This window comes from Delphinapterus leucas, chromosome 4, assembly GCF_059928025.1.
Source record: "Delphinapterus leucas isolate spDelLeu-1000000601 "Yukka" chromosome 4, BTC_Dleu_Yukka2, whole genome shotgun sequence".
NCBI lineage: Eukaryota > Metazoa > Chordata > Mammalia > Artiodactyla > Monodontidae > Delphinapterus > Delphinapterus leucas.
The window spans coordinates 103,979,313-104,005,369 of record NC_143132.1 but is presented as its reverse complement, the minus strand read 5'-3'; the positions used below and the strand labels follow the sequence as shown (position 1 = coordinate 104,005,369).

Here is a 26,057-nt window from a genome sequence, read left to right as displayed (position 1 = left end):
AGCTCATTCAGGTTACTGACAGAATTCAGTTTCTGGTGGTTGTAGGCCAGAGGCCTCAGCTACCAGTGGCTGCCCACTAGGCAAGTCACAATATGACTGCTTGTGTTTCTCCAGGCCAGCAAGATAAATCTGCTGCTTCAAATTTCCTTTTTCTAGAAGGGCCCAGTCCCTCTTAAGGGTTCTCCTGATTAGGTCAAGCTCACCCAGGGTAAATTCCCTTTTGATCAAATCAAAATCAACTAAAGTGGAACCTTAACTGTACTTTCAAAATTCCTTCACCTTTGCCATATGACTTAATCAAGACAGTAATATCCATTATATTCACAGTCCCATCCACACTCATGGAAAGGGAATTATAAATGACAGGATGGGAGTTTGGGGGACTATCTCAGAATTCTGCCTACCTCAGTAACCATTAAAAAGTACAGTTAGATTCCATACTTTCCAAACCAATAAAGGTGAAAAAAGAATAAGGGAAAGAAAAAGTGTACTCAACTAGAACAAAGAAAAGAGTGAAAATGTTGAAAAGTGGGGTAAACAGAAAATATAAAAATAAAATGATAAGTAAATCACAATCAGTATCAAGAAACTACATTCTTCTAATGTAGTCAAAAAGTGTCAATTGAATTTTTAAAAGTTCAACTCTTTGCTATTAAGAAGAGACACATCTCACATCTCATAAGAACACAGAAAGGTTGAAAGGAAGGCAAGTAAACACTAACCAACAGGAAACTGAGATGGCTATATTAGAAACAGACAAATTCAACTTCAAGAAAAAAAATATTACTAGAGGGCTTCCCTGGTGGCGCAGTGGTTGAGAGTCTGCCTGCCGATGTAGGGGACATGGGTTTGTGCCGCAGTCCAGGAAGATCCCACATGCCGCGGACCGGCTGGGCCTGTGAGCCATGGCCACTGAGCCTGCGCGTCCAGGGCCTGTGCTCTGCAACAGGAGAGGCCACAACAGTGAGAGGCCCGTGTACCGCAAAAAAAAAAAAAAAAAAAAAAAAAAATTACTAGAGATCAAATAGGTCACTACCTATTGAAAAAAAATTCAGTCCAATCACGAGATATAAAAATTTTACACCTGTCAGCACTAAAGATAGCTTCAACATATGTGATGCAAAAATCGTCAAAAGTTCAAGAAGAAATGGTCATGTCACTGTTGAAGATTTTAACATTCTTCCTTCTTTGATCAATAGTTCGAGCAGACAAGATCTGAATAAACAATTATAAAACTTGGCCTAATAGATACAGAATATTGTACTCAATTATTAGAGAATACACTTTCTTTCCAAATGTATGTGGAACTTTGACAAAAAATGACCATGTACTAGGACATAAAGTATCTCAATAATTGTCCAAGAACCAGTATTTTTGACCACAATAAAATTAAGTTAGAAATAAATAATAAAATAATAACTTAAAACTTCTATATATTTGCAAATTTAGAAAAATACTTCTAAATAACTGATGGATCAAAGAAAAAAATTATAATGGTAATTAGAAAAATGAGTAAAAAATGTGTGGCATGCAATTAAAGTGATACTTTGGGGGAATTTACAGGCCTAAATGCTTATATGGAAAAGAAAAAATGATAATAACTGAGACTGAGAATAAATGGGAGGAGGGGGAGGAGGAGGGGGAGGGGGAGGGGTGGGGGAGGGGGGGAGGGGGAGGGGGAGGGGAGGGGAGGGGGAGGGGAGGGGAGGGGGAGGGGGAGGGAAGGGGGAGGGGAGGGGGAGGGAAGGGGGAGGGGAGGGGGAGGGGAGGGGGAGGGAAGGGGGAGGGGAGGGGGAGGAGGAGGAGGAGGAGGAGAAGGAGAAGAAGAAGAAGAAGAAAAGCAATGAATGCTTTTTTTATTATAGGTATATCCTGTACAATATTTGGAACATACTTATACTAAAAAGTTATTCATTGTTCACTTGAAATTCACACTTATCTAGATGTCCTGTATTTTACCTGTCAACTCTAATGACAAGGTCTCAGCTTTTTAATTATCTTCCTTTACCCTAGTTTCTGGCTTGATACTGTCTATTTCTGAGTCTTTGAGGACTCATTCTGCTACATGAAGTAGGTTTCCCATTTTGGTTTCCCTCACTGACAGCTTATGATTGAGCTTTCTCCAGTGTACAACTTTGATTTCTTAGTTTATTCTCTAGAAAAACTGGAAAGGAGAATGTCAGCAAGTGACAGTGGAAGTATCTGAGAAGTAGCTATGCAGACCTGGCACTCTGATCCTTCATCCTGAAACTGGCTCAAGTGTCCTCGCATGAAGCCGGGCAAGTCTCATGTGACCTATATTAGGGTGACCATATAGCCTAGTTATTCCAGGACTGTCCTGTTTACACGTGTTTTCTGGTATATTCATTACTGGCACCCCCTCCACTTTCAAAACGGTCCAGGATGATAAATGATGTGGGCACCCCAGGCATGAGCCATGCTGCTGGACACTGACCTGCAGCCTCCCCTCCTCTTACTCTGCTGTCCTCACACTTCTCAACTCCACTTATGGAACTGCTTCCAGTTCCCTGGATACAATGTGCTATTTCACCCTCCTTTTTGATGACTTCTGTGCTTCCTTAAGGTTCTGTTACCTTATTTATAACAATATGCATGCCATGTATCTGTCTACCTCATTAGACTACTACTTCCTTGAAAATGGAGACTGTTTTGATTGCATCCATATCACCAGTGTCTTGCATTAAATCCAGATATAGTATGTGCTCAATACAAGCTTGATGAATAAAGTGTATCAAAATTATATATGTACATAAACAAAGACAGAAAGAAAATAGACAAAAGTAAATTCCTAGTCACATTACATTTTTAAATGTTTCAGATGATTTAAAATTTTCTTAATATTGTTTTTATAATAAAATACTTTTTTAAATAGCAAGATTGTAATGTAGAGTATTTTTTAAATGGTTCAACCCTCAGTTACTTCTTAAAGGGTGAATCTGTTATTCTGTTCACAGCAAATAGTGCTTGCCATTTCATGTGTACCCAATAAATACTGAATGAATAATCACAAGTTTATTGTGAGTGAGAAGAGAAACGAGAGGCTGTAAAGAATGGAGACCTTAAAATAATTTTTAAAAGAATTTGCATACCTATGCAAACCTATGATTTGGATCACTGTCATGAAAAGGAACCAGTTCGGTTCATGGTGGTCAGGTTGCATGGCCCAGTTCTTTGGGGTCCCCTTGCCACTGGCTGGGCAGACAGAGGATACTGAGAGCTTCACATGTAGCTGGGGCCAAAGATATCTGCGTCATCTGTCCTTATATAAATGCCTGTCTTCACCAAGGCAAATGAGTGAATGCCCCTTCCAAGTTCCAGACACAGCCCTCAGACGGTTCTTCTGTTCATTTTAATTGTATTGTATTGTATCCATGTTCATTTTAATCTTATTTGGGAGAAGGGGGATAACAACGTTGGGGTGCTGGAGAAGGGGTTCAGCACACAGTGCTTTATTCTGCCAAGGGAATACAGTACTCTGATGGTAATCACCAAATTGTTCCTTGTCTGGAAAAGGCTAAGAGTTGCAGGGTTTTTTTTTCTTAACATCTTTATTGGAGTATAATTAATTGCTTTAAAATGGTGTGTTAGTTTCTGCTTTATAACAAAGTGAATCAGCTATACATATACATATAGGTATATCCCCATATCCCCTCCCTCTTGCATCTCCCTCCCACCCTCCCTATCCCACCCCTCTAGGTGGTCACAAAGCACTGAGCTGATCTCCCTGTGCTATGCGGCTGCTTCCCACTAGCTATCTATTTTACATTTGGTAGTGTATATATGTCAATGTCACTCTTTCACTTCGTCCCAGCTTACCCTTCCCCCTCCCCGTGTCCTCAAGTCCATTCTCCACGTCTGTGTCTTTATTCCTGTCCTGCCCCTAGGTTCTCCAGAACCAAGAGTTGCAGGTAATTTTTTTCTCCCAGTTGTATTGATACATAACTGACATACAGTACTGTATAAGTTTAAGGTGTGCAGCATAATGGTTTGACTTACATATGTCATGAAATGATTACCATGATAAGTAAGAATTGCAGGTATTTTTAAATGTTAGCTAATATACAAAACTTGTGAGAAGAGACGAAGAAAATTCACATCAATCATGTGCCAGGTTCTGTGATATGTGTTTTCACATTTATTATATGTAATATAATAAGCTATCACAACATCCCTGGTTTTGTCACCACTCAGCACTTAGTAAGTGCCAGAGGCTAGATCTGAACTCAGATCCAGTGGTCCACCCATATGCTCCACATTTGGTGATGTGCATGAAAGTTCTGGTTCTGTCCTGGGAAAAAAACGGCACTTGGAAAAGCTTCGTGGATTGGAATATCATTTTTCACAGCACCAAAGAATCTCAACTAGGATAATGAGTACCTGTTGTCCTCATTACATGTTCGAGAACAGAGTATATTTCTGACAACTGAGTGTAGAAATGCTTGAGGTCTAGAATTTTTACTTGCAACAAAAATGGAAAATTAAAAATTAAGCCTGGTTTCACTGGTATATACATGGATGTTTTCAATTTGTGACTCACTGAGCTGTACATTTATGATTTTTGCATTTTACTCTATGTATGTTATACTTCCATTTTCCAAAAGTTCATTTTTAAAAAGACCAAATAAAAAGTTATTATAGGAAAAACAGGCATGTTCCAAGTCTGCATAAACTAAGCAAGTCACACAATGACCTCCCCATTCTTTCTTCTTTAGTCATAAAAAATAAAGTTAATTGAATAAGTTGCCACTTCCTTCCAAGAGATGAGTTTCTATATCTTTACTTCGTCAGTACATGGTTGAGTTTCTAAGTAAGGGCTTTTTACCTCCCATCTCCAAGGTAAGAAGTTTAAAAAAAATGTTTCTTTCATTCCTGCATTTTGAAACAAATTTCCTATGATACCACAGAGCTTGCCAGTAACTCTCTCACAATCCTGCCTTTATTTGCATAATCTCGGAATGATTCACAGAAAACAAACACCTTCCTTCCCTCAGGTTTGGCCAGGACAAATGAATCCATAAATGTTGTAAGACAGTAGGAAAGGATGTTGAAACATTTGTAGAATTTTTCAGGAAAATTAACATTGAGAAAGAAATTACTCCCTTTTACAGAAGAGAGAGTCATATTTTCATTTGGATATAATATTCATCCAGAATTTAACCCCTCATCTGGTTGACTATCCTGAAAACAAGGTATAATTGATCAAATGGGAAACAGAGTGAAGGCATATATATGTATGATTACCCTCATTATAGACAAAACAAATTAAAGTATTACCCCAGTATGGATAGTGGATCTCATAAAGACTGTATCAAGTTTAAAATGAAATAAGTGTTAAACCTTTTCTTTTAAAATTCAATTTATTGAAAGTCCAGAGATGGATGGAGAAGAGCCCACGTGGTAGTGCACAGTCCCTAAATTCGTCTTGGGAAATATGGTCTTACCACATGTGTAAGCTGAATTATTCTCTACATTACTGCAGACTGCAGCCTAGTTTGATTAGCTTATTTCAATTATATTCTTTTTTTCTACATGTTATTTTGAACATTTTCAAACCTACAGGAGAGTTTAGTACAGTGAACACCCAAAACCCCTCACATAAACTACCAATTGCTGACCTTTGCCATATTTCTGATGTGTGTGTGTGCGCACACACTGAACCAATTAAAATTAACTTGCTGATATCACCCCTAAGTACTTTAACATATATCTCTTTAGAGCAAGGACATCCTCTTACATAACTACAATATCATCATTGCACTCAAGAAATTTAGCATTGGACTTCCCTGGTGACGCAGTGGTTAAGAATCCGCCTTCCAATGCAGGGTACATGGGTTCGATCCCTGGTCTGGGAAGATCCCACACGCCGTAGAGCAACTAAGCCTGTGTGCCACAACTACTGAGCCCGAGTGCCACAACTACTGAAGCCCGCGTGTTGTAGGGCTGGCATGCCGCAACTACTGAGCCCATGTGCTGCAACTACTGAAGCCCGTGCACCTAGAGCCTGTGCTCCACAACAAGAGAAGACACTGCAATGAGAAGCCCATGCACCGCAAAGAAGAGTAGCCCCCACTTGCTGCAACTAGAGGAAGCCTGCACACAGCAACGAAGACCCAATGCAGCCAAAATAAATTTTTAAAAATTAAAAAAAAAGAAATTTAGCATTGATAAATAACATCATCTAATATATAGTTCATATATATAATAATATATGAATAATCATCATCAAATGTCCCCAATTATAGTAATAATCAATTTTTTTGAACAAAGGATCCAATCACGCATCTTAAATATATCTTAATTTAGATCATTCTTCTTCTGTTCCTTTTTTTTCTTCTGCCTTTCATGGCATGGACATATTTTAGAGTTCAGGTCTGTTGTCTTGTAGCATGTCCTACAATCAAGATTTGTCTGATGGTTTTCTCATGATAGTTAAACGTGTTTATAGCAAAAAAAAACCCCACTACATGTGCATACTTGTATCCTGTTGTTTTTCCATATACATTCTATGTTTTCCCATTTCTGAGACTGCTCACACAGACCATCTCTTTAATAAATACCCTTCCCCTACCCTATCTCTAGAAGGCCTGGTTTGAGGTTGAACCTTCTCTAAGGTGATCTCCCTGATGCCCTCCATCCTGAAGTAATCTTTGAATTTCTAGAATATGTTAGCTTTTTTCTTCTTATAGCATTTACATTTTATAAAACTTTGTATTATTATTTTTATTCACATATCTTTAAACTTCTCCCCAATGAAAGCCACCTAAGGGAAGGTCTAATTTATCTTTGTGTCCTCCCCGGAATCTAGCACATGGTAGTTCACACAGTAGGCAATCAATATATACATTTGCTGAATAAATGGATAGATGAATAAATGAATGAAAATGCTATCTCTGGTTTCTGAGATACAGGGAGTTGGTTAAGAATTTAATAGTTTTTTAAAGGTTTACATAATTTCTTCATAAGTGTACTTTCTACACCCAGAATAGTCTACTTAATTTAAAAAATAAAATTTTAGTTTTAATAAAAATAAAACATGTATATTTTATGCCTTAGTATATATAACTCTTTTAAAAATCAACTTGCTGGGACTTCCCTGGTGGTCCAGTGGCTGGGAGTCTGTGCTCCCAATGCAGGGGGCCGGGGTTCAATCCCTGGTCAGGGAACTAGATCCCACATGCTGCAACTAAGAGTTCGCAAGCCGCAACTAAAGATCCTGCATGCCCCAACGAGGATCCCGTGTGCCGTGGCTAAGACCCGGCACAGCCAAATTAAAAAAAAATATATATATATATATTTTTTTTTTAAGTTTAAAAAAAATTAAAATCAACTTGCTAAGCATTGAGGGGAGCCTTTCAGTCTGGAGAGTTTATTCTTTAGCTTTGAAAAATAGTCTTATATTGTTTCTTTGATAATTTCCTCTTTGCATATTTTCTGTTCTTTCTGGAATAAAGTCCTATAAGTCAGACTTTGAAACGTCTGGATTTTCTTCTAACCTATTATTGATCTTTTTAAATTTTGGAAACCATGTTTTTAATTTTCAAGAGTTCTGTTTTTGTTTTTTGAGTGGCTTTTTAAATAGCATCCATTTCTTGTTTTATGGATGCAATATCTTTGCAAATCTCTATGGAAATATTAATTAGAACTTATTGAACATTTTCTTCTGTTCCCTGCATTACCTCTGTTAAAGCTTTCTTTAAACCTTCTTATTTTTATCTTGGTCTTTCATTATATTAGAGGCATGTTATGTACTAAGTATGAAAACCTCTGTACACTGAAAGCTGACTGGGAACTCCATGTACATGAGTGAGGTTTGCCAACTGCCAGGTTGGCTATAGGTTAATTAAATGTTGAATTAGGCATTATGAGGTGGAAACTCCCAACTGTCAAAACATGAAGGTCTCTTCTCTGACATCATACAATTTCTTTAGAAAAGATTTTTTTTTTTGGCCCAGGGTGTAACATCTCACTCTGAATTGTCACCCAGCAGAGGTGTCTGTGTGTGTGTGTGTGTGTGTTTTCTGTTCCTTATTCAGACTTTCAGTTAACCCTCTGTTTTTAGTCGCTCATTTTGCCCCTTCCCTCTGTATCCTGTGTATCAGTACTCCAAGCCTCAGCTTTATCCTGCTGCATTAGTTACCATTCATCTTCTATCTATATTCCACGTTTCAGAATTTTGTTGAAATCTCTCACCCTCTGATGGACTCTCCTGCTCTAGATATGAGTTTATATGTTCTTTTTATTCCTTTACCATCATTTTGGTGGAGTCTTGAGGAGAGGAGATAAATATATTCATTCGCCACCTTTAATCAAGACTGCTTACTTTTAAAAGTGTTTGTGTTACAAACTTCCCCCTCCTGTAAATTTGGTCTTGTGAATAGTGTAAATTTTCTATCTAGAAGATTAAAGAAGTGATTCTCTATATGATTATGGAAGTAAGGTTCAGATAACTTTGGATGGTTTAAAGTTTCCTACTGAGTAATCTGGAAAGTACTAAAGATACTGCTCAGGGCAGTGTGAGGTAAACTCTCTCTTCATGGCTTCAGAAGTCTGGTTACTTATTTACAACTGGGATAAGATAAATAGTCAAATAACTAGAGAATTTCTACAAACCACTTGTAAAGTTAAGTTTTTATCCCGCTACCAAACCATGTTCCCGTGCATATCCAAACCTTTGATTACCCTAGACTTCCAACATCTGGAAGAGAAAAAGCTGCAGTGTCACACAGGCAGGCCCCTCCTAAGTCCTACTCACTCACAAAGAATTTCCCCTTTGAGCTTCTATGACACTGGCTGGTTACTCACATCACAGATAACTCAGGATTGGCTGGGACTGCAAATGAAACACTGTTTGCCCATAATCAAGTTGATAAGCTACAACATAAATGCACGCAAGTTCCTATTCTTAGACTATAACATGAAGCATTTGCTCTCTTCTTTCCTCTTAACATTTTCATGCAAGACCTGGAGAGGAAACACTGGCTCCAGCCAAAAGAAAAGGTCTTCAAAGAAAAAAAAAAAAAAAGCCTAAAATGGGTCTATTGAATTCTAAAAACCCCAAAGCCAAGCAAGCCCAAATTCTTCTTCTGGGACTTGACGCTGCTGGGAAGTCTACTCTCCTTTACAAATTAAAGCTTGCTAAGGATATTGTGACCAGCCCAACAGTAGGTTTCAACGTGGAGATGATTGAGTTGGAAAAGGGTGTTCCACTTACAGTCTGGGATGTTGGAGGACAGGAAAAAATGAGAACTGTGTGGGGCCTCTACTGTGAGAACACTGATGGGCTGGTATATGTTGTAGACAGTACAGATACACAGCGACTGGAAGACTCCAGGCGAGAGTTTGAGCAGATTTTGAAGAATGAGCACATTAAAAATGTGCCTGTTATCCTGTTAGCCAACAAACAAGACGTGCCTGGTGCTCTGAGTGCCGAGGACATCACCAGAATGTTCAAAGTGAAGCAACTCTGCAGTGACCGGAACTGGTACGTGCAGCCCTGCTGTGCTGTCACCGGGGACGGGCTGATGGAGGGGTTCCGGAAGTTAACTGGATTTGTGAAAAGCCACATGAAATCAAGAGGAGACATATTAGCATTCTTCAAGCAAAACTGAGGTCCAAGTGGGGAAAGAGATGCTGATGAAGCTGAAAGGGTAATTTTTTCTCCAGGCCAAGTGAGAAAAGCAAGTTGCTGAGTTGGTAAACTTTTCCTGAAATGTTATTTCACCTAAATTCCATTAAACAACGCAGAATAATATCTAGAAAATATTATCTGGGGCCAGGCACTTTAGCAAACTATGTAGTAATGATAATTGAGAATGAAAATTTTACAATTTCGTGCATGTTGGATGATTCAGAATAATCATATTTGAGACCAAATAAATTCTTGCCTTATTATTTTTATATGACTACTGGAAAAAGTTTAAGTAATAGAGTCAGAATTCTTCTGCTAATAGTCAGAATTCTTTCAGACTGTTTCCAGCTGTTACAGGTATTGAATTTCCACCATGCTCCTGTGTAATAGCTGGGTGGTGTAAAAAATCGAACTTTAAATTATGAAGAGGAAAATGTTTGATGTTAATATTTTGTAAATCCCTATCACCTAAATAAAGGGTTATTGTTTTTGTTTTTTTCTGCATTCCTGCTAGCTTTTTGAAATCTATTGCTAGGAACTTCTTACAATGAGTCAAATAATGAACTCTAGGCTGTTAATTGCCCAGAGGCTGTGTTCTCCTATAGGGAGAAGAAGTTTGTATCTTAAAGCTCTGGGGTCAGGGTAGCACCTTAGACTTTAGGGCAAGGTCTGGGCTTATCGCTCAGCTGGATGCTGCAATCCCAAGACCAGCGTCAGTAAAATTCAATATAACAGTTATTACTCGGGAACATACGTACAGCTCACTGTACTGATCAAACAGGAACCAGAGCCAGACTTTGCTCTCAGACACCTAGCAATTCACAGGGGAAACAACACAAAGCCAGTAGCTAGAACAGGGGAATAAGTACTAAGTGCTATAACAGGAGAAACTCTTTCTGACCTGGAGAAATAAGAAGTGCTTCGTGCAGGAGGTGGTGTTTAAGAGAGTCCCCAACTCCTGGGGACCCCACTGAAGATGCAGGTTAGTCAGTGGAAGTTCCCATCACCAGGAGACTCTCCAGAGACACTGTGGGGTGAGGCAAGGAGGGGAGAAGGAACTGGAGATTGAATTGCAATTCCCCTGAGAGGCTCAGAACACCCAGGGAGGCCCTGGTACTAACAGAAGACACTCTTTCCTCCTAGCCCACATCCAACAAGGCTCATCTGGGCTAGAAGCAGGCCCCAAAACCCCCCTACACACCCTGGGACTCCAAATATTAATGTCACAGAGAAAAATAAAGGTATAGTAAAGCAAGGTTGCCAGCCCCTGGATTCTTCCGTGGTTTTCTTCTCTCACCTTAGCCATGATTTGTTGTTCAGCAACAAATCCTTCTGTGCTACATGGTAGGGATTCAAATAATAAAGTAGGCATATAGTTAATTATAGTTACCATTGGTTGAATACCGTGTGTGCCAGGAATTCTGTTAAATGCTTTCATACATCTTTTCATTTAATGTTCACAACTGGCCTGAGAGAAATAGCTATAATTATCTCAATTTTACAGATGAGAGTACTGAGACTAAACAAAGTTAAACAACAGTAACAACCGCAGAAAACTATTTGGTATTTTAAGTGAGGAGTAGCAGAGCCAAGGTTCAAACTCAGGTGTCTGACTTCAAGGCCTGTGCTGTTAATTGCCATGATATTGTTTTATAAATAAGGTATGGCCTCTGTCTTCAATGAGCGCAATTAAGAATAAATTCAAGCTAAATGTTACTCAGCCATAAAAAAGAATAAAATAATGCCATTTGCAGCAACGTGGATGGACCTGGAGATGATCATACTAAGTGAAGTAAGTCAGACAGAGTCAAATATCGTATGATATCATTTATATGTGGAATCTAAAAGAAAAAAAATGATACAAGTGAACTTATATACAAAACAGAAATAGACCCACAGACATAGAAAACACACGGTTACCAAAAGGGAAAGGGGGCAGGGGAGGGATAAATTAGGAGTTTGGGATTAACATACATACACTATTATATATAAAACAGATAACCAACAGGGACCTACTGTATAGCACAGGGAACTATACTCAATATTTTGTAATAACCTAAAAGGGAGAAGAATCTAAAGCCAAGAAGGTATGGGGTGGTGGTGGTGAGATGAATTGGGAGATTGGGATTGACATATATACACTAATATGAATAAAATAGATAATTAATAAGAACCTGCTGTATTAAAAAAAGTCAAAAAAACAAAAAAAATATATGTATGTATAACTGAATCACTCTGCTGTACACCTGAAACTAACACAACATTGTAAAACAGCTATACTTCAATAAAAATAAATTTTAAAAAATTAAAAAGAAATAAATCCAGGCTAAATTAAAAATAGAACTACCATATGGTCCTGCAATCCCACTTCTAGGTGTAGCTCCAAAGGAAATGAAATCACTACCTTGAAGAGATATCTGCACTCCCATGTTCATTACAACATTATTTACAATAGCCAAGACATGGAAACAACATAAGTGTCCACTGATGAATGAATGGATAGAGAAAATGTGGTATATATACACAGTGGAATATTATTCAACCACGAAAAGAAAGAAATCCTGACATCTGTGATAACATGGATGAACCTGGAGTTTGGCATTATGCTAAGTGAAACAAGTCAGACAGAGAAAGACAAGTACTGTATGATCTTACTTATATGTGGAATCTAAAAAAGCCAAACTCATAGAAACAGAAAGTAGATTGGTGGTTGCCAAGGGGGCGGGGGGGTGGTGGTGTGATGGGGGAGGTTGGTAATAGGGTACAAACTTTCAATTATACGATGAATAAGTTCTGAGAATCTAATGTACATCATGGTGACTATAGTTAATAATACTGTATTATATACTTGAAATTTGCCAAGAGAGTAAACCTTAAACGTTCTATCACCACCAAAAAAACCCAGTAACTATGTGAGGTGATGGAGAATGTGTTAATTAACTTGATTGTGGGAATACTTTCACAGTGTATATATCAAATCATCACGCTGTGTACTTTAATATATTATTATATACATAATAGAAAATACATTACAATTTTATTTGTTAATTATACTTCAATAAAGCTGGGGGGAAAAGAATAAATTTAGGCCAACATATACTGCTTTTATAGTAAGAAATTTCTTTGAAAAACAAGCTAGGCAGAATGAATTAAGTGCAGTAACAGATATAAGAAACATGCTGAAAGACTGTGGCAAAAAGAGTTTCTGATTTCAGGAAGATCTCAGGGGAGTGGCAATGTTAAATGCTTCATAGTAGAGTTTTTCCTAAATTTCATGAGATTATTAAAACTGCAAATATGCATCTTTTTTAAAAAATGCATCGTCCCTTAACATTTTCCCTATTTGATTTTAGAAAAACCTTCCTAGGACCTTGAAGGCATTATGTTAAGTGAAGTAAATCAGACAGAGAAAAGATAAATACTGTATGATCTCATATGTGAAACCTAGAAAAGCAAAAAACAAAAACTAAATGCATAAAAAAGAGATCAGACTTGTGGTTACCATAGGCAGAGAATGAGGGGAGGGGGGAATTGCGGAAATGTAGTCAAGAGGTACAAATGTTAAGAGGGTCCTAAAAGTTTGCATCACGAGAATTTGTTTCTTTTTCCTTTTCTTCTTCCTTTTCTGTCTATTGTATCTATATGAGATGATGTTAGCTGAGCCATTGTGGTAATCATTTCACACAATATATGTAAATCAAGCTATCATGCTGTGTGCCTTAAATTTACACAGTGATGTATGCCAATTATTTCTCAGTAAAACTGGGGGGGGATTAAAAAACAACCTTCTTAATAATCTTAAAATTAGGGGTCACTAGCTTATGTCTATAGAAAATGTCAGAATAGAAAATGTATCCTGGTGTTCCTGACTATTTCGGTAGTCTGAATTAAGTCAAGCCCTTTGTGGCCCAGTCTTAGCATAATGTAAAATTAAGAGAAAACAGTCCCGAAAAATAATGAAAAGCAATAAAAATCTTTACTTCAGAAAACTGGGTGTGTGTGGTGTGTGTGGTGAGCAGATACGTCCTTAATGTAGAGCAAAACTTATAAAGTAGTTTTTTCCTATCTGTCATTTCAACGTCTCTCCCCCATAAGCAGCTGTTCCTTAAAATCTCTACTAATATTCTCCAAGAAACTTAAATACTCTCATGCTTTATCCCATTTCTTCCCTGGGATCCAATCTATCTTTCCTCAGTCATTTGCTTTCTTTTCAATGTAAATTTTACCAATCTTTCCTTTCTTAGGCATTTCCTTTCTGCTCTCCCAACATGCTTCTCTACACACTCCAACACACACACACACACACACAGAGTACACTCTTCATTCTGCTCTACCTAATTAAGGCCAGACTTAAAGGAAGGGAAAAAGGTTACATGGACAACACGAAAATATTCCTTAGCAGGTGAGAGGAAAGAAGCTGTGAATATGCATGCCTTGATATTTATTACTGTCATACATTTTATTCTCTGTTATCTATGTGTAGCACGACAAAACATTTATCAATGTAGTATGCTGCCATGGATCTGTAGCAACCAAAATCACACTTCTGAAATGTTCCTTGGTTAGAGACTGAAAGGTAAATATCAGTTAAATATTTCTATCTGATTTTCTAAGTATTCCCAGGTGAAAAAAAATGCCTGCAGGGCCTAAGAATAAAGAATGGCAAATAAACAAAGTGGCAGCAGTGACTGATACATGTTAAAATTAATTTTTCATTTTAAAAAGCTGAACATTGTTATGTTCTGATGATGAACAAATTGGGTTCTGCCAAACCAAGGAAGACTGGGAATTTCAGATGGAGTGCCCTGAAGTGCTTGTCCCTCGTAGGTGGCACCAAGGGACAATCTGCAGAGGCATCAGTGTGTTGAGTATGTGGAGGAACAACCCAGGAAACATCATCTGTCAGGCTTCTGTAAGCCCTGCTTACAGGCTGGCCTGCTCTTGTTTGCAGGAGCTCTGTCTCCACAGAGAGAGACAGACAGACAGAGACTGAGAAGCAGAAAGATAGAAGCCAGAGAGACCTCTCCTTTGGCAGGACTAAATAGTACTTTAACGTATTATGGGATATAGTGGCCACCAGATTTTTAGCATAGTGTTAACTATCAGTAGATTAGATTAGCACATTTTACCTTGAAAGTACCACACAAATATAAAAGTTGGCTATTGGATGATAACCATATGGGTAGTATTTTCACAAACATTATCTCATTTGTTCTCATGAAATCTTATGGGGAAGCATAACAAATATTATCAACACTATTTTAAAGAAATGGGGAACGGATTAAGCACTTACTGAACCTAGTCCTCCAATTTCCAAGATCGTTTTTAAAAACCTCATGTATTATCATACAATGAATTTAACAATTTAAATTTAACAGTTTTTACCATTAAATTTCTCCGATCTATTGCATTTGGTCATCACTTTCAATTTAGTGTATTTCCCCTGTCTTTTCCTATTTTTCCATGACCTAGAAATTTTTGAAGAGTCCCGTCCAGATAGTTTAAAGACTGCCCCACAGTCTGGATTTGTCTGATTGTTTCTTCATGATTAAATTCAAGTTAAACATTTTTGGCAAGAATATTCCTTAGGTGTTGTTACAGTTCCCACTAAATCCATTAGGAGGCACATAGGGTCACACTGTCCCATTATTGATGATGCTCCATTTGATCATTTCCTTTATGATAATGCCCACTAGATTTCCCCATGGTAAAAATATAACTTTCCCCTCCGTTCTAAATAAGTAATTTGATATGGTAAGTATGATATTTTGAGACCATATGAATATCTGTTCCCCCAAAGCCTTTGTCTTAATGGTTTTATCATACATTGATGATCCTTTCCTGAGTCAGTTATTACACTGGGAACTGCAAAATGGTGATTTACTAAACCTGTTTTTCCTTGTACATTTATGAGCTGGCATTCATTTGTAAAGAAGAGCTTACTTTTTTTTTAAACCCTCTTCTCCATAAGCAAGCAATCAATCTCCACCTCCCCTTTCTCTCTCATTATAGACTCAGAGATACTTTTTAAACAGTAGATTGCATTTTAATCCACACAGATACTTTTTTCTTTATAAATTTATTTATTTAGTTTATTTACTTTTGGCTGCATTGGGTCATTACCGTGCGTGGGCTTTTCTCTAGTTGCCACGAGCAGGCGCTACTCTTCGTTGTGGCGCGGGCTTCTCATTGCAGTGCCTTCTCTTGTTGCAGAGCGCGGGCTCTAGGCGCGCGGGCTCTAGGCGCGCGGGCTCTAGAGCGCAGGCTCAGTAGTTGTGGCGCACGGCCTTAGTTGCTCCGCGGCATGTGGGATCTTCCCGGACCAGCGCTCGAATCCATGTCCCCTGCACTGGGAGGGGGATTCTTAACCACTGCGCCACCAGGGAAGCCCTAGACTCATAGATACGTTTTGAATTCAAACTTTTATAATCCAGTGCTACTCAAACCGAGGTCCATAGATCAGCAGCAGCAACCTCACCTGCAAGCTGCTTAGAAATGTAAATTCTCAGAGATAAACCCACGCACATATGGTCACCTTATCTTTGATAAAGGAGGCAGGTATGTACAGTGGAGAAAGGACAGTCTCTTCAATAAGTGGTGCTGGGAAAACTGGACAGGTACATGTAAAAGTATGAGATTAGAACACTCCCTAACACCATACACAAAAATAAGCTCAAAATGGATTAAAGACCTAAATGTAAGGCCAGAAACTATCAAACTCTTTGAGGAAAACATAGGCAGAACACTCTATGACATAAATCACAGCAAGATCCTTTTTGACCCACCTCCTAGAGAAATGGAAAGAAAAATAAACAAATGGGACCTAATAAAACTTCAAAGCTTTTGCACAGCAAAGGAAACCATAAAGAAGACCAAAAAACAACCCTCAGAATGGGAGAAAATGTTTGCAAATGAAGCAACTGACAAAGGATTAATCTCCAAAATTTACAAGCAGCTCATGCAGCTCAGTAACAAAAAAAACAAACAACCCAATCCAAAAATGAGCAGAAGACCTAAATAGACATTTCTCCAAAGATATACAGACTGCCAACAAACACATGAAAGAATGCTCAACATCATTAATCATTAGAGAAATGCAAATCAAAACTACAATGAGATATCATCTCACACCAGTCAGAATGGCCATCATCAAAAAATCTAGAAACAATAAATGCTGGAGAAGGTGTGGAGAAAAGGGAACACTCTTGCACTGCTGGTGGGAAAGTGAATTGGTACAGCCACTATGGAGAACAGTATGGAGGTTCCTTAAAAAACTACAAATAGAACTACCATATGACCCAGCAATCCCACTACTGGGCATATACCCTGAGAAAACCATAATTCAAAAAGAGTCATGTACCAAAATGTTCATTGCAGCTCTATTTACAATAGCCAGGAGATGGAAACAACCTAAGTGTCCATCATCGGATGAATGGATAAAGAAGATGTGGCACATATATACAATGGAATATTACTCAGCCATAAAAAGAAATGAAATTGAGTTATTTGTAGTGAGGTGGATGGACCTAGAGTCTGTCATACAGAGTGAAGTAAGTCAGAAAGAGAAAAACAAATACCGTATGCTAACACATACATATGGAATCTAAGAAAAAAAAAATCTCATGAAGAACCTAGGGGTAAGACAGGAATAAAGACACAGACCTACTAGAGAATGGACTTGAGGATATGGGGAGGGGGAAGGGTGAGCTGTGACAAAGCAAGAGAGAGGCATGGACATATATACACTATTTTACCAAACGTAAAATAGATAGCTAGTAGGAAGCGGCCGCATAGCACAGGGAGATCAGCTCAGTGCTTTGTGACCACCTGGAGGGGTGGGATAGGGAGGGTGGAAGGGAGGGAGACTCAAGAGGGAAGAGATATGGGAACATATGTATATGTATAACTGATTCACTTTGTTATAAAGCAGAAACTAACACACCATTGTAAAGCAATTATACTCCAATAAAGATGTAAAAAAAAAAAAAAAAAGAAATGTAAAATTCTCAAACCCAACCCCAGACCTATTTGTCAGAATATCTGGGGTGGGTGGGGTGGAGGTGTATGAAGTTAAGTTCCTGGAATTTGTGTTGTTACTGACCCTGTTATGATCCATTTCTGTCCCAATTCTTTTTAATGCTCAAACTGTCCCAAATTTGCCCAGGAGAAGCTCTTTTAAGCCAGCTTCTGTATTCTGTTGACATGTCCCCATTTGTCTTTGAGTAATTCCTTGTTTGGGAGGACATTGAGTCATCCTGTACTTTCCCTACACAGCTGCCTCAGACCTGGAATTAACCATTTCTCCCAGGAGTCCTGGTGCCTTTCACTGGCGAATGGTATTTAGAAACTGAATAATGGTGCTAGCTGTGCTCACTGTTACTGGGGTGTCACTGCTTATAGGCCCATTCAATAGAAAAAGCAAGGAAATATATATATATATATATATATATATATATATATACACACACACACACATAACATACTATATATATCTTTAAAAGCAGGGAAATACCTATATATTTTAAAATAATATTGATCCTTCCAGATTGAATCAACACCATAGGATTTTTCCTTATCTTCCCCATTTTTATTTGTATCCCTCTTCTCCTACAAAGAACTCTGGTTCTAAAAAGCATCAGTACAGTTACTCATTTGCCTTATGCTACAACACAACAAAATATTTCCAGAATCACTATACCAAACTGCCATCTCTGATAAACCCACTCAGGAAAGTTCAAGACTTCTTTTTAGTTCTTTCTGTTTTTATTCAGCGCTGTGTTCAAAAGTTACTTTAATTAATTTTTTCTGTGCCTGTGTTATAAATATGATATTGATTTTGGTTGATTTTTGCTATTTGTATTCAATTTTAAGGTTTGACTCTTTTTTATCTTTTGAGTTAATTTTAATTTTTAAATTCATAGAATATTTACATGCCTCAGAAGTGAAGACTGTTTGAAAAGGTATATTCAGAGAAGTCTGGCTCACATCCTAGCCTTTCCCACCTGTCCCTAACCTGTAACTATTTTCATTAGTTTCTGATTTACCCTTCTTTTGTTTTCTCATTGCAAAACTAATCAAATACATATAATTACATTCTTATTTTTTCCTATTTCTTATACAAAATGCCACATTTTATATACAGATAAGAAATAATTTTAAAATAGAGATTTGCTACCAACTAATTATTATATTAAAGAAGAGGAGGGACTTCCCTGGTAGTCCAGCGGTTAAGACTCCACACTTCCAATGCAGAGAATGCAGGTTTGATCCCTGGTCAGGGAACTAAGATCCCATATGCCGTGCAGTGCAGCTAAAAAAATAATAAATAAATGATACATTTTTGAAAAGAGGAAGAGGAAAGCCTCCTTAGTACAACAAACTGATTCTCATAATTCCCTCCTCAAGTCATACATAAGTGGCATTGTACTTCTAAATCAGGTTGGATTTTCTTTCACTTTAAAGCATTTTTTAAGGCATCTTTCCACTCTAGTTCAATGTACCTACTATTAATGGGAAACATGAGAGACTGGTGACAACAAGATGCAATCCTCTGTTTACCATGGGACAACCTCCATTATCTACATAGTTACATTTCTGTTCTTGTTTTAAAGTAAAATATACATTTTACATTTATGCTAAAATTTATTCCTGTGTAAAAACATACACTACCCTGAATTTGTAAAAATAAAGCAAAAATATATATATATACACACACACACACACATAAATATATATGTATATATATTTACATAGAAAATATAAAAACACACCAAAATGTTTGGGTGGTTACATTATAGATGGCTATAATTCCTTATAGTTCTTAGTACTTTCCAAATTTTATATAGTGAGCGTGTGTTACTTTTATATTCAGGGGATAAAACATTATTTTCAAAAGAGCTGTTTAATCTTCAGAGTCTATATAAAACATGAGTGGATAATGCATGACCCTAGAACTGTCATTTCAAATGCATTGATCTAAAGTAATAAGAAATCCTTTTAATGACCAGAAATATTGCAATGTACAGACACATGGGGGCATTGTAACCAAGTTTTTATAATTTAAGAAAAAAACCCAGAAACCAAAAACCAAAACAGCTAACATTAGTTCACACTCACTGTCGGCCAGGTTCTGTTCTAAGCATTTATATGTATTATCTCATTTCATCCTTACATTAACTATACGGGATACCATTATTATCCTCACTTAAGAGATCTGAGACTCAAAGCCACACAGCCACCTAAAATTGTGAAAGCATTTACAGTGGTCTTTTGTATATAATCAAGTTCCTACTGCCAGTTGTTTGGAGAGAATTCTGTAGTGTACCTCTGTGTAATTCTCTTCTAAGCCCTACTTCACATTTTCAAATGATCTCTCCATTGCTGCACTCAGAGTCTAAGAACAGCTAGAGAGCAGACAATGAATATTTAAACATTTTTAGTTTTTCATCAGAAAAAGAAAGTTTGGAAAATAGGAAAATACAACTCTCTGTTAGCATTTTGCTACATTTTCTTCCAGTCTTTATTTTTCTTCAATGTGTGTATATATTCAATAGATCTTTTTTGATAATTTGGTAATTTGTTTTTTCATCTATCATCACATCCATATATTATATAGCTTTACCATATTATTATATATCTTTCAGAAACACCATTTCAGTGTTACATCATTTTCAATGAAGTAGGTAAACCATAGCTTATTTAATCATTTCTCCACTATTGGTTTTTTAGGTTGCAGCCAATTTTTCATGTAAATAATTCAGCAACAAACATCTTCATGCGTGTATTTCCCCTCCCTCATATTTATTCCCCTATTCTGCAACTATTGCCTGAATACTTAATAAATACCAGGCACTGTATTAGGTTCTGGGTTTAGGAATTTTTTCCCCTAGGATAGTATTTCAAGGTTGCAAAGTCTTATGCCTCAATACATACTGTCAAATTGCTTTCTAAAAGGTCAAAATCAGGTTATTCTAAATGGATTCTTTAAAAATAAGGAATAGGGCTTCCCTGGTGGCGCAGTGGTTGAGAGTCCGCCTGCCAATACAGGGGACACGGGTTCGTGCCCCGGTCCGGGAAGATCCCACATGCCGTGGAGAGGCTGGGCCCGTGAGCCACGGCCGCTGAGCCTGCGCGTCCGGAGCCTGTGCTCCACAACGGGGGAGGCCACAACAGTGAGAGGCCCGCGTACAGCAAAAAATAAAAAATAAAAAAAAAATAAAAATAAAAATAAGGAATAAAAGAGATGTAAAAAGTTTTAGCTATTAGATGACTGATGACTACAGCCTTATGTGTTGAAGAATCAACATGAGTAGTTTGAGTAGTTAAATTTGTAAATTTCAAATCACTTATGACAGGAAAAAATTAATGCCAAAATTTGTACTAGTTTTTGCTAACTATGACTCAAAATCCAGACATAATAAAAGAGAATATTGATAAATTTGACTACATAAAAATGAATGTTGTGGCAAACATCATAAACAAAGTCAAAATACAATTATCAAACAGGGTGTTAACATTTGCAATATATATCATACATAAATATCTTATGTTCCTAAAAGAATACTTATCAAGAGAAAAAGAACCAAAACTCTGTAGAAAAATGTACAAAAGACACACACACTGTTAACAATAAATAATATTCAAATCATCCTTAAACAAATGAAAAAAAATCTCCAGCTTCACTATTAGAGAAATGCAAATTAACAGTACATTTAGATACCACTTCTCACCTATCATGTTTGTAAAAATCTAAAAGTTTGATATCATATTCTGTAATTCTGTTGGTTGAAACTGTGGGAAAATGAATAATCTCTTCCAGTGCTATTGGAAAAAGAAATATGACTTCTGTAGAGAATCCTGCATTATCCAACAAAGCTACATTTGCACTTTTGAAACTTTTTATTAAACTTCTCCTTATGTTAAATCTTTCAAATTAGACATTTCCTTTTAAATATGGCAGACAATTGATCAAAACAGTTAATCCCATCCAGTTGGGTGCACTTACCGTTTACTCTAGCAATCTCACTTGTAGAAATCTTTCCCTGAAGACAATCACAGATCTAAAACAACATATGTAGAAGGTTATTGATTGTGGCATTATTTGTAATAGCAAAATACTGGAAATAACCTGAACGTTCTTCCATTGGAGACTGGTTAAAAAAGAAAAAGGTATATTCCCAGAGTGAAATATTACTCAGCTGAACAAAAGAATGCAAAAGTGGACATGCCAAAGGGAAACTAACAGGGTTAAGAGGCAATGACACCCCAGTAGCAACTAGTGCACCTAGAGCCCAGATCTTGGTTTCTAAATATGATACCTCACTGAAAGGAACCAGAGCTTCTCGGAGAAATGGCAGTTCAGATCTGGGGCATGTAAAGTACAAGTGAGCCTGAAATATCTTATGCCAGGAAGTAAGAAAGAACTCAAAGGCTGATGGAGATAGGTCAAAAGTGGTGGCTTAAAGGGACTCCCACTGGCCAAACCTGAGACAATCTGGACATCAAAAAAGAATACAGATGACAACACATTGAATAAATAAAATTAAAACTCTAAGTCCATAGTGGTATATAATAAAAATAAAAGAAGTTGAAAAGGAAAGAAAAGGTGTGGGGTTGGGGGGAGGCTCTCTTACAGAGAAAAATGTCAAGGACATGATAGAATCGGAAAGCCACACAACTGCAAAGTAATAACTAACCTTGAGTACAACACTCAACTTATTTGTATAATAAGATCACAAGATGATTTCCTGAAATATCTTCTGGCTTTATCTGTGATCTAGGATTAAGAGACTTTGAAATGGAAAACGTTGATCAGATAAAGGTTTAGGAAAAGCTATGGGATCCCTACTTTAGCATGTTTTTTTCCTTTCTCCCCAAAGCTGAAAATCACCATTTACAAGTACAATCCTCAGCTTCCTGACCTTGAATTTTTTCATCTTTTGTCATGTGGCTACAAGGTGTATTGGAACTACCCATTAAAAGAGGTTTCATCAGTAACAAAATCAAAAGACAAATGTCAAATTGTGAGTTTGATATATACTTGCATATACATTTGATGTACATATATGCAATATACATCATAAAGTCTCATGTCCCTAATATAAATATTATGTTGTCTATATATTATTTATGTATTGTTAAAACTGTAAAGAAAAAAGATTCTGTTTAGCCTGCTGAGCCAGATAGTGTCCCATCTCCAGTCTAAAGCATAAATCTTCTGAGGAAAGTAAAACCTCCCAACATCTACTTGATTTTTAAGAGACCAGGTTGGAGGGTAGAAGTCTATAATTAAGTTGCTGCAACTCGGGGTAGGGCCTCTGCAGGTCACACATCCATTTCATTCTGCCATATCTGGTCAGACCAGTGTACACCTGCTGACCTGTTTATGGTACTTCTTTTCACTCTTAAAAGTGTCTAAGTTTGGCCCATATTTGGTTACCCTACTTCAAGGAGACTCCTGATGCTCCTTAGGGAAGAGTTCATTTGGCTGATGTTGAAGGGTAAATGTCAAGTGAGAGAGAGAAGCAAGGAAAGACTCTGCAATGTGATAGGCAGAATAATGGCCCCCCCACAGATACCCTTGTGCTAGTCCCGGGAACTGTGAATGTGTTACTTTACATGTCAAGAAGGAAAACATAATTAAATTAAGTATGCTGAGATGGGGAGATCATCCAAGATTATCCAGGTGAGCCTAGTCTAATTACAAGGATCCTTACAATCAGAGGAACTTTCCCCGCTGAGTTCACAGTTAGAGGATGTGACTATGGAAGAATGCTCATAGACGCAACATTGCTGGCTTTGAAGATAAAATAAGGGGACTACAACGCAAGGAATGTGGGCAGCCTCTAGTGCCTAGAAAAAGCAAGGAAACAGATTCTCCTTCAGAGCCTCTGCAAAGGAATACAGACCTGCCTACAGAACTGTAAGGTAATAAATTTATGTTTTTTCAGCCATTAATTATGTGGTAATTTGTTACAGCAGAAATAGGAAACTAATACATGGAATTGACAGCATTTCTAGTGAACCTTGAGGGATCCAACAAGCCATTCATTCATTTAACAAATGTGTAAGTCCTTATATATGCCTGACCCAACGCTGAATAAGATGGACTTCTTAAGGGGTTTACAGCTCTGAAGGAAGACAATCACTGAAACATGTAATTAAGGTTGTTATGAGGGTTCTAAAAGGGTTAGTAGGGGGTGGCATGAGGTATCCAGTGAGCACAGGGGAGTAAACCAGGATATGCAAACATGGGTGGAGAGCAACCCAGTTTGAAGGTATGGCATGGGTGAAGGTTCAGGCAGGGGTTTGAAAGCATATGGATCAAGGCAGTAAACAGCCAGTAGTATAGTTTGGCTGGACCATAAAATAGATGGAAAAGTGTAATGGAAGTGCAATTTGGGGCCTAGTGGTAAAGGGCCTAGCATGCCAGGCTAAGAGTTTGGACTTTATCCTTCAAGCAATGGGAAGATATTTTTAAATAAAAGTTTTAAAGCAGGGAAGAGGGTCAGATTTATATTTTATAGAGATACCTCTGGTATAAGCTCCACTAGAACAGAGACCAAATTTGTTTTTTCTCACTCCCATAGGCACTGGTATCAATCAAGACAGGCTAAGTTATGCTGTGGTGACCAATAGCACCAAAAGTTTCAGTGCCTTAAAACAAAAGAAGTTTATCTCTTTCCCATGCTACATGTTCCTCATGGGTCAACGTGGGTCTCCGCTCATCTTAACCATTCAGGGATGCAGGCTGATGAAGCTACCACCATTTCAAACGGTGCCTGCTTCTGGGCAAGAGGGAAAAGAGTTCTGGAGCACCTCGAAACAGCAATTAAATGCTGTGTCTGAGAGTGACAGGGGTCACATCCACGCACACCTCATGGACCAGGACCAGGAAGCATAATCCCACTATGAGCTGAGGAGGGGTAAAATAGGCAGTGTTTGGTGATGATTTTTATTCATGATTAATATTTACTAATTGAACAGATGAATCAGTTCGAGAGAGTAAGAGATCATCTGATGAAGTCTTACCTAGTAGAAATAGAGAGCAGGGAAGGAACAGGAGACGGGAGTCAGTGAGTAATCAGATGTGCAGCGTGTGAAAGAGCAAGTATGACTAGAGACTTCCAGTCTGGATTAGTGTAGGAAGGGTAATGTCAATTAAAAACGAGAGAGATGAGAAAGTGCACATTTGTATTTGTGCCTACGTGTGTAATTGGTAGAGTGCAGCTGAGACGCCTACATGTTGACCTCACCCTTTGCTGGGTAAGATCGGCAATCTTGACTTCAGGCCCTTCGCTCAGGATACTCTGTCCTTTGTATCGAGGCGGTGCGGCGCCAGCTAGAAAGCAAAATCGGCCCCTGCTCTGGAGTGGATGGATAGACCCACCATAGGTAAAGAGCATGTAAGGAGCTTTACACGCATCTTCTCAAAACATTCCACGAGTAAGCTACGATTATGTTCCTTTTATAGTGAAGAGAATTATTAGACTATCTAGAATCCAAATCTGCTGTGTTATCCTGTGCAAGTTACTTCACCTCTCCGTGCCTTTGGTCCTTCAATTTTAAAATACTACTTACACCGAGAGTGGTGAGGGCTCGAGGCTGGCGGAAGGACCGGAGAGCAGCAAGAAGGCCAAAGCAACCAAAAACACCGCGCGCACATAACGAACACAGCGCCCGGCCGCCCGCCTCAGACCTGGAGCGTACCACGAACCAAACGTGGGGCGGGGACTAAGCCCGGCCCTTGGCTCGCGCAGTGAGATGGCGTCACGGCACCTTTCCGCCCCCCACCTGGAGCCGCCCGGGAGCCGAGGAAAAGCTAGACCCCGCCCCTGGCCCGCGCGACGCACTGACGTCACAGTATTCTCCGCCTCCGCTGGCGCTTTTGGCTCCCCGCGGGGGTTCTTACCACCGAAGGTCTCCAAAGGCAGTTTGCAAGAGGAGCAGGCGGTGGTGTTCATCTGGAGTAAGTGTGACAGCAGTTTGTAGTAATCGATGGCTTTGGCCTCCTGGAAGGGACATATCTGGACCAAGGGGCATCTTGTCTGACGATTGCACTGAGTCGGCACGCGGTAGTGATTGGGTAGTTCCTCAGAGCAACGTAGGTGCTGCCTCTCTGGAGAGAACAAGACCTTTAATCCAAACTTCTTTAAGGAGTTATATACAAGTGTTTCCTCTTCTCATTTCCCACTCTTCAACTCATTTCATCTGTTAAAGATTAGTTATTTTTAAACGGTGAAAGCCCACAAATATATTTGCATGCAAATATACAAATATAAAATGAAAACGTGTCAAAAGAGTTTAACTCCTTACTGAGGAACATGCAAGAGGTTACAAAGAATCCTAAGGAACATAAATAGTCTATATTCTGAAGTGAATGTACAGCTCCTTCCTCTACTTCTCCATC

At 38.2% G+C, this 26,057-nt stretch overlaps 2 protein-coding genes across 2 annotated transcripts; one reads left to right on the top strand and one right to left on the bottom strand.

Annotated features, from left to right (window-relative positions):
* Positions 1-1,786: 1,786 nt before the first annotated feature.
* LOC111175717 (uncharacterized) lies at positions 1,787-25,812 on the bottom strand. The gene is made up of 3 exons (XM_089910949.1): positions 25,229-25,812; positions 21,654-21,708; positions 1,787-18,959 (listed from the first exon to the last, which is right to left on the bottom strand). The coding sequence occupies exons 1-2, from the start codon at positions 25,609-25,611 to the stop codon at positions 21,657-21,659; spliced, it is 435 nt and encodes a 144-aa protein (XP_089767075.1). The 5' UTR covers positions 25,612-25,812; the 3' UTR covers positions 1,787-18,959; positions 21,654-21,656.
* Positions 8,793-9,989, top strand: ARL14 (ARF like GTPase 14). Its single transcript, XM_030760804.2, has one exon. It carries the CDS (start codon positions 9,051-9,053, stop codon positions 9,627-9,629), a length of 579 nt encoding a protein of 192 aa, XP_030616664.1. The 5' UTR covers positions 8,793-9,050; the 3' UTR covers positions 9,630-9,989.
* Positions 25,813-26,057: the final 245 nt, after the last annotated feature.

Excerpts from the sequence above, each read along its gene's own strand:
- ARL14 (XM_030760804.2), top strand. The coding sequence starts at position 9,051 with ATGGGTCTATTGAATTCTAAAAACCCCAAAGCCAAGCAAGCCCAAATT.
- LOC111175717 (XM_089910949.1), bottom strand. The coding sequence starts at position 25,611 with ATGAACACCACCGCCTGCTCCTCTTGCAAACTGCCTTTGGAGACCTTC. Across the intron at positions 21,709-25,228 it reads GAGCCCTCACCACTCTCGGT|ATCTGTGATTGTCTTCAGGG; the intron begins GTAAGTAGTATT and ends ATGTTGTTTTAG.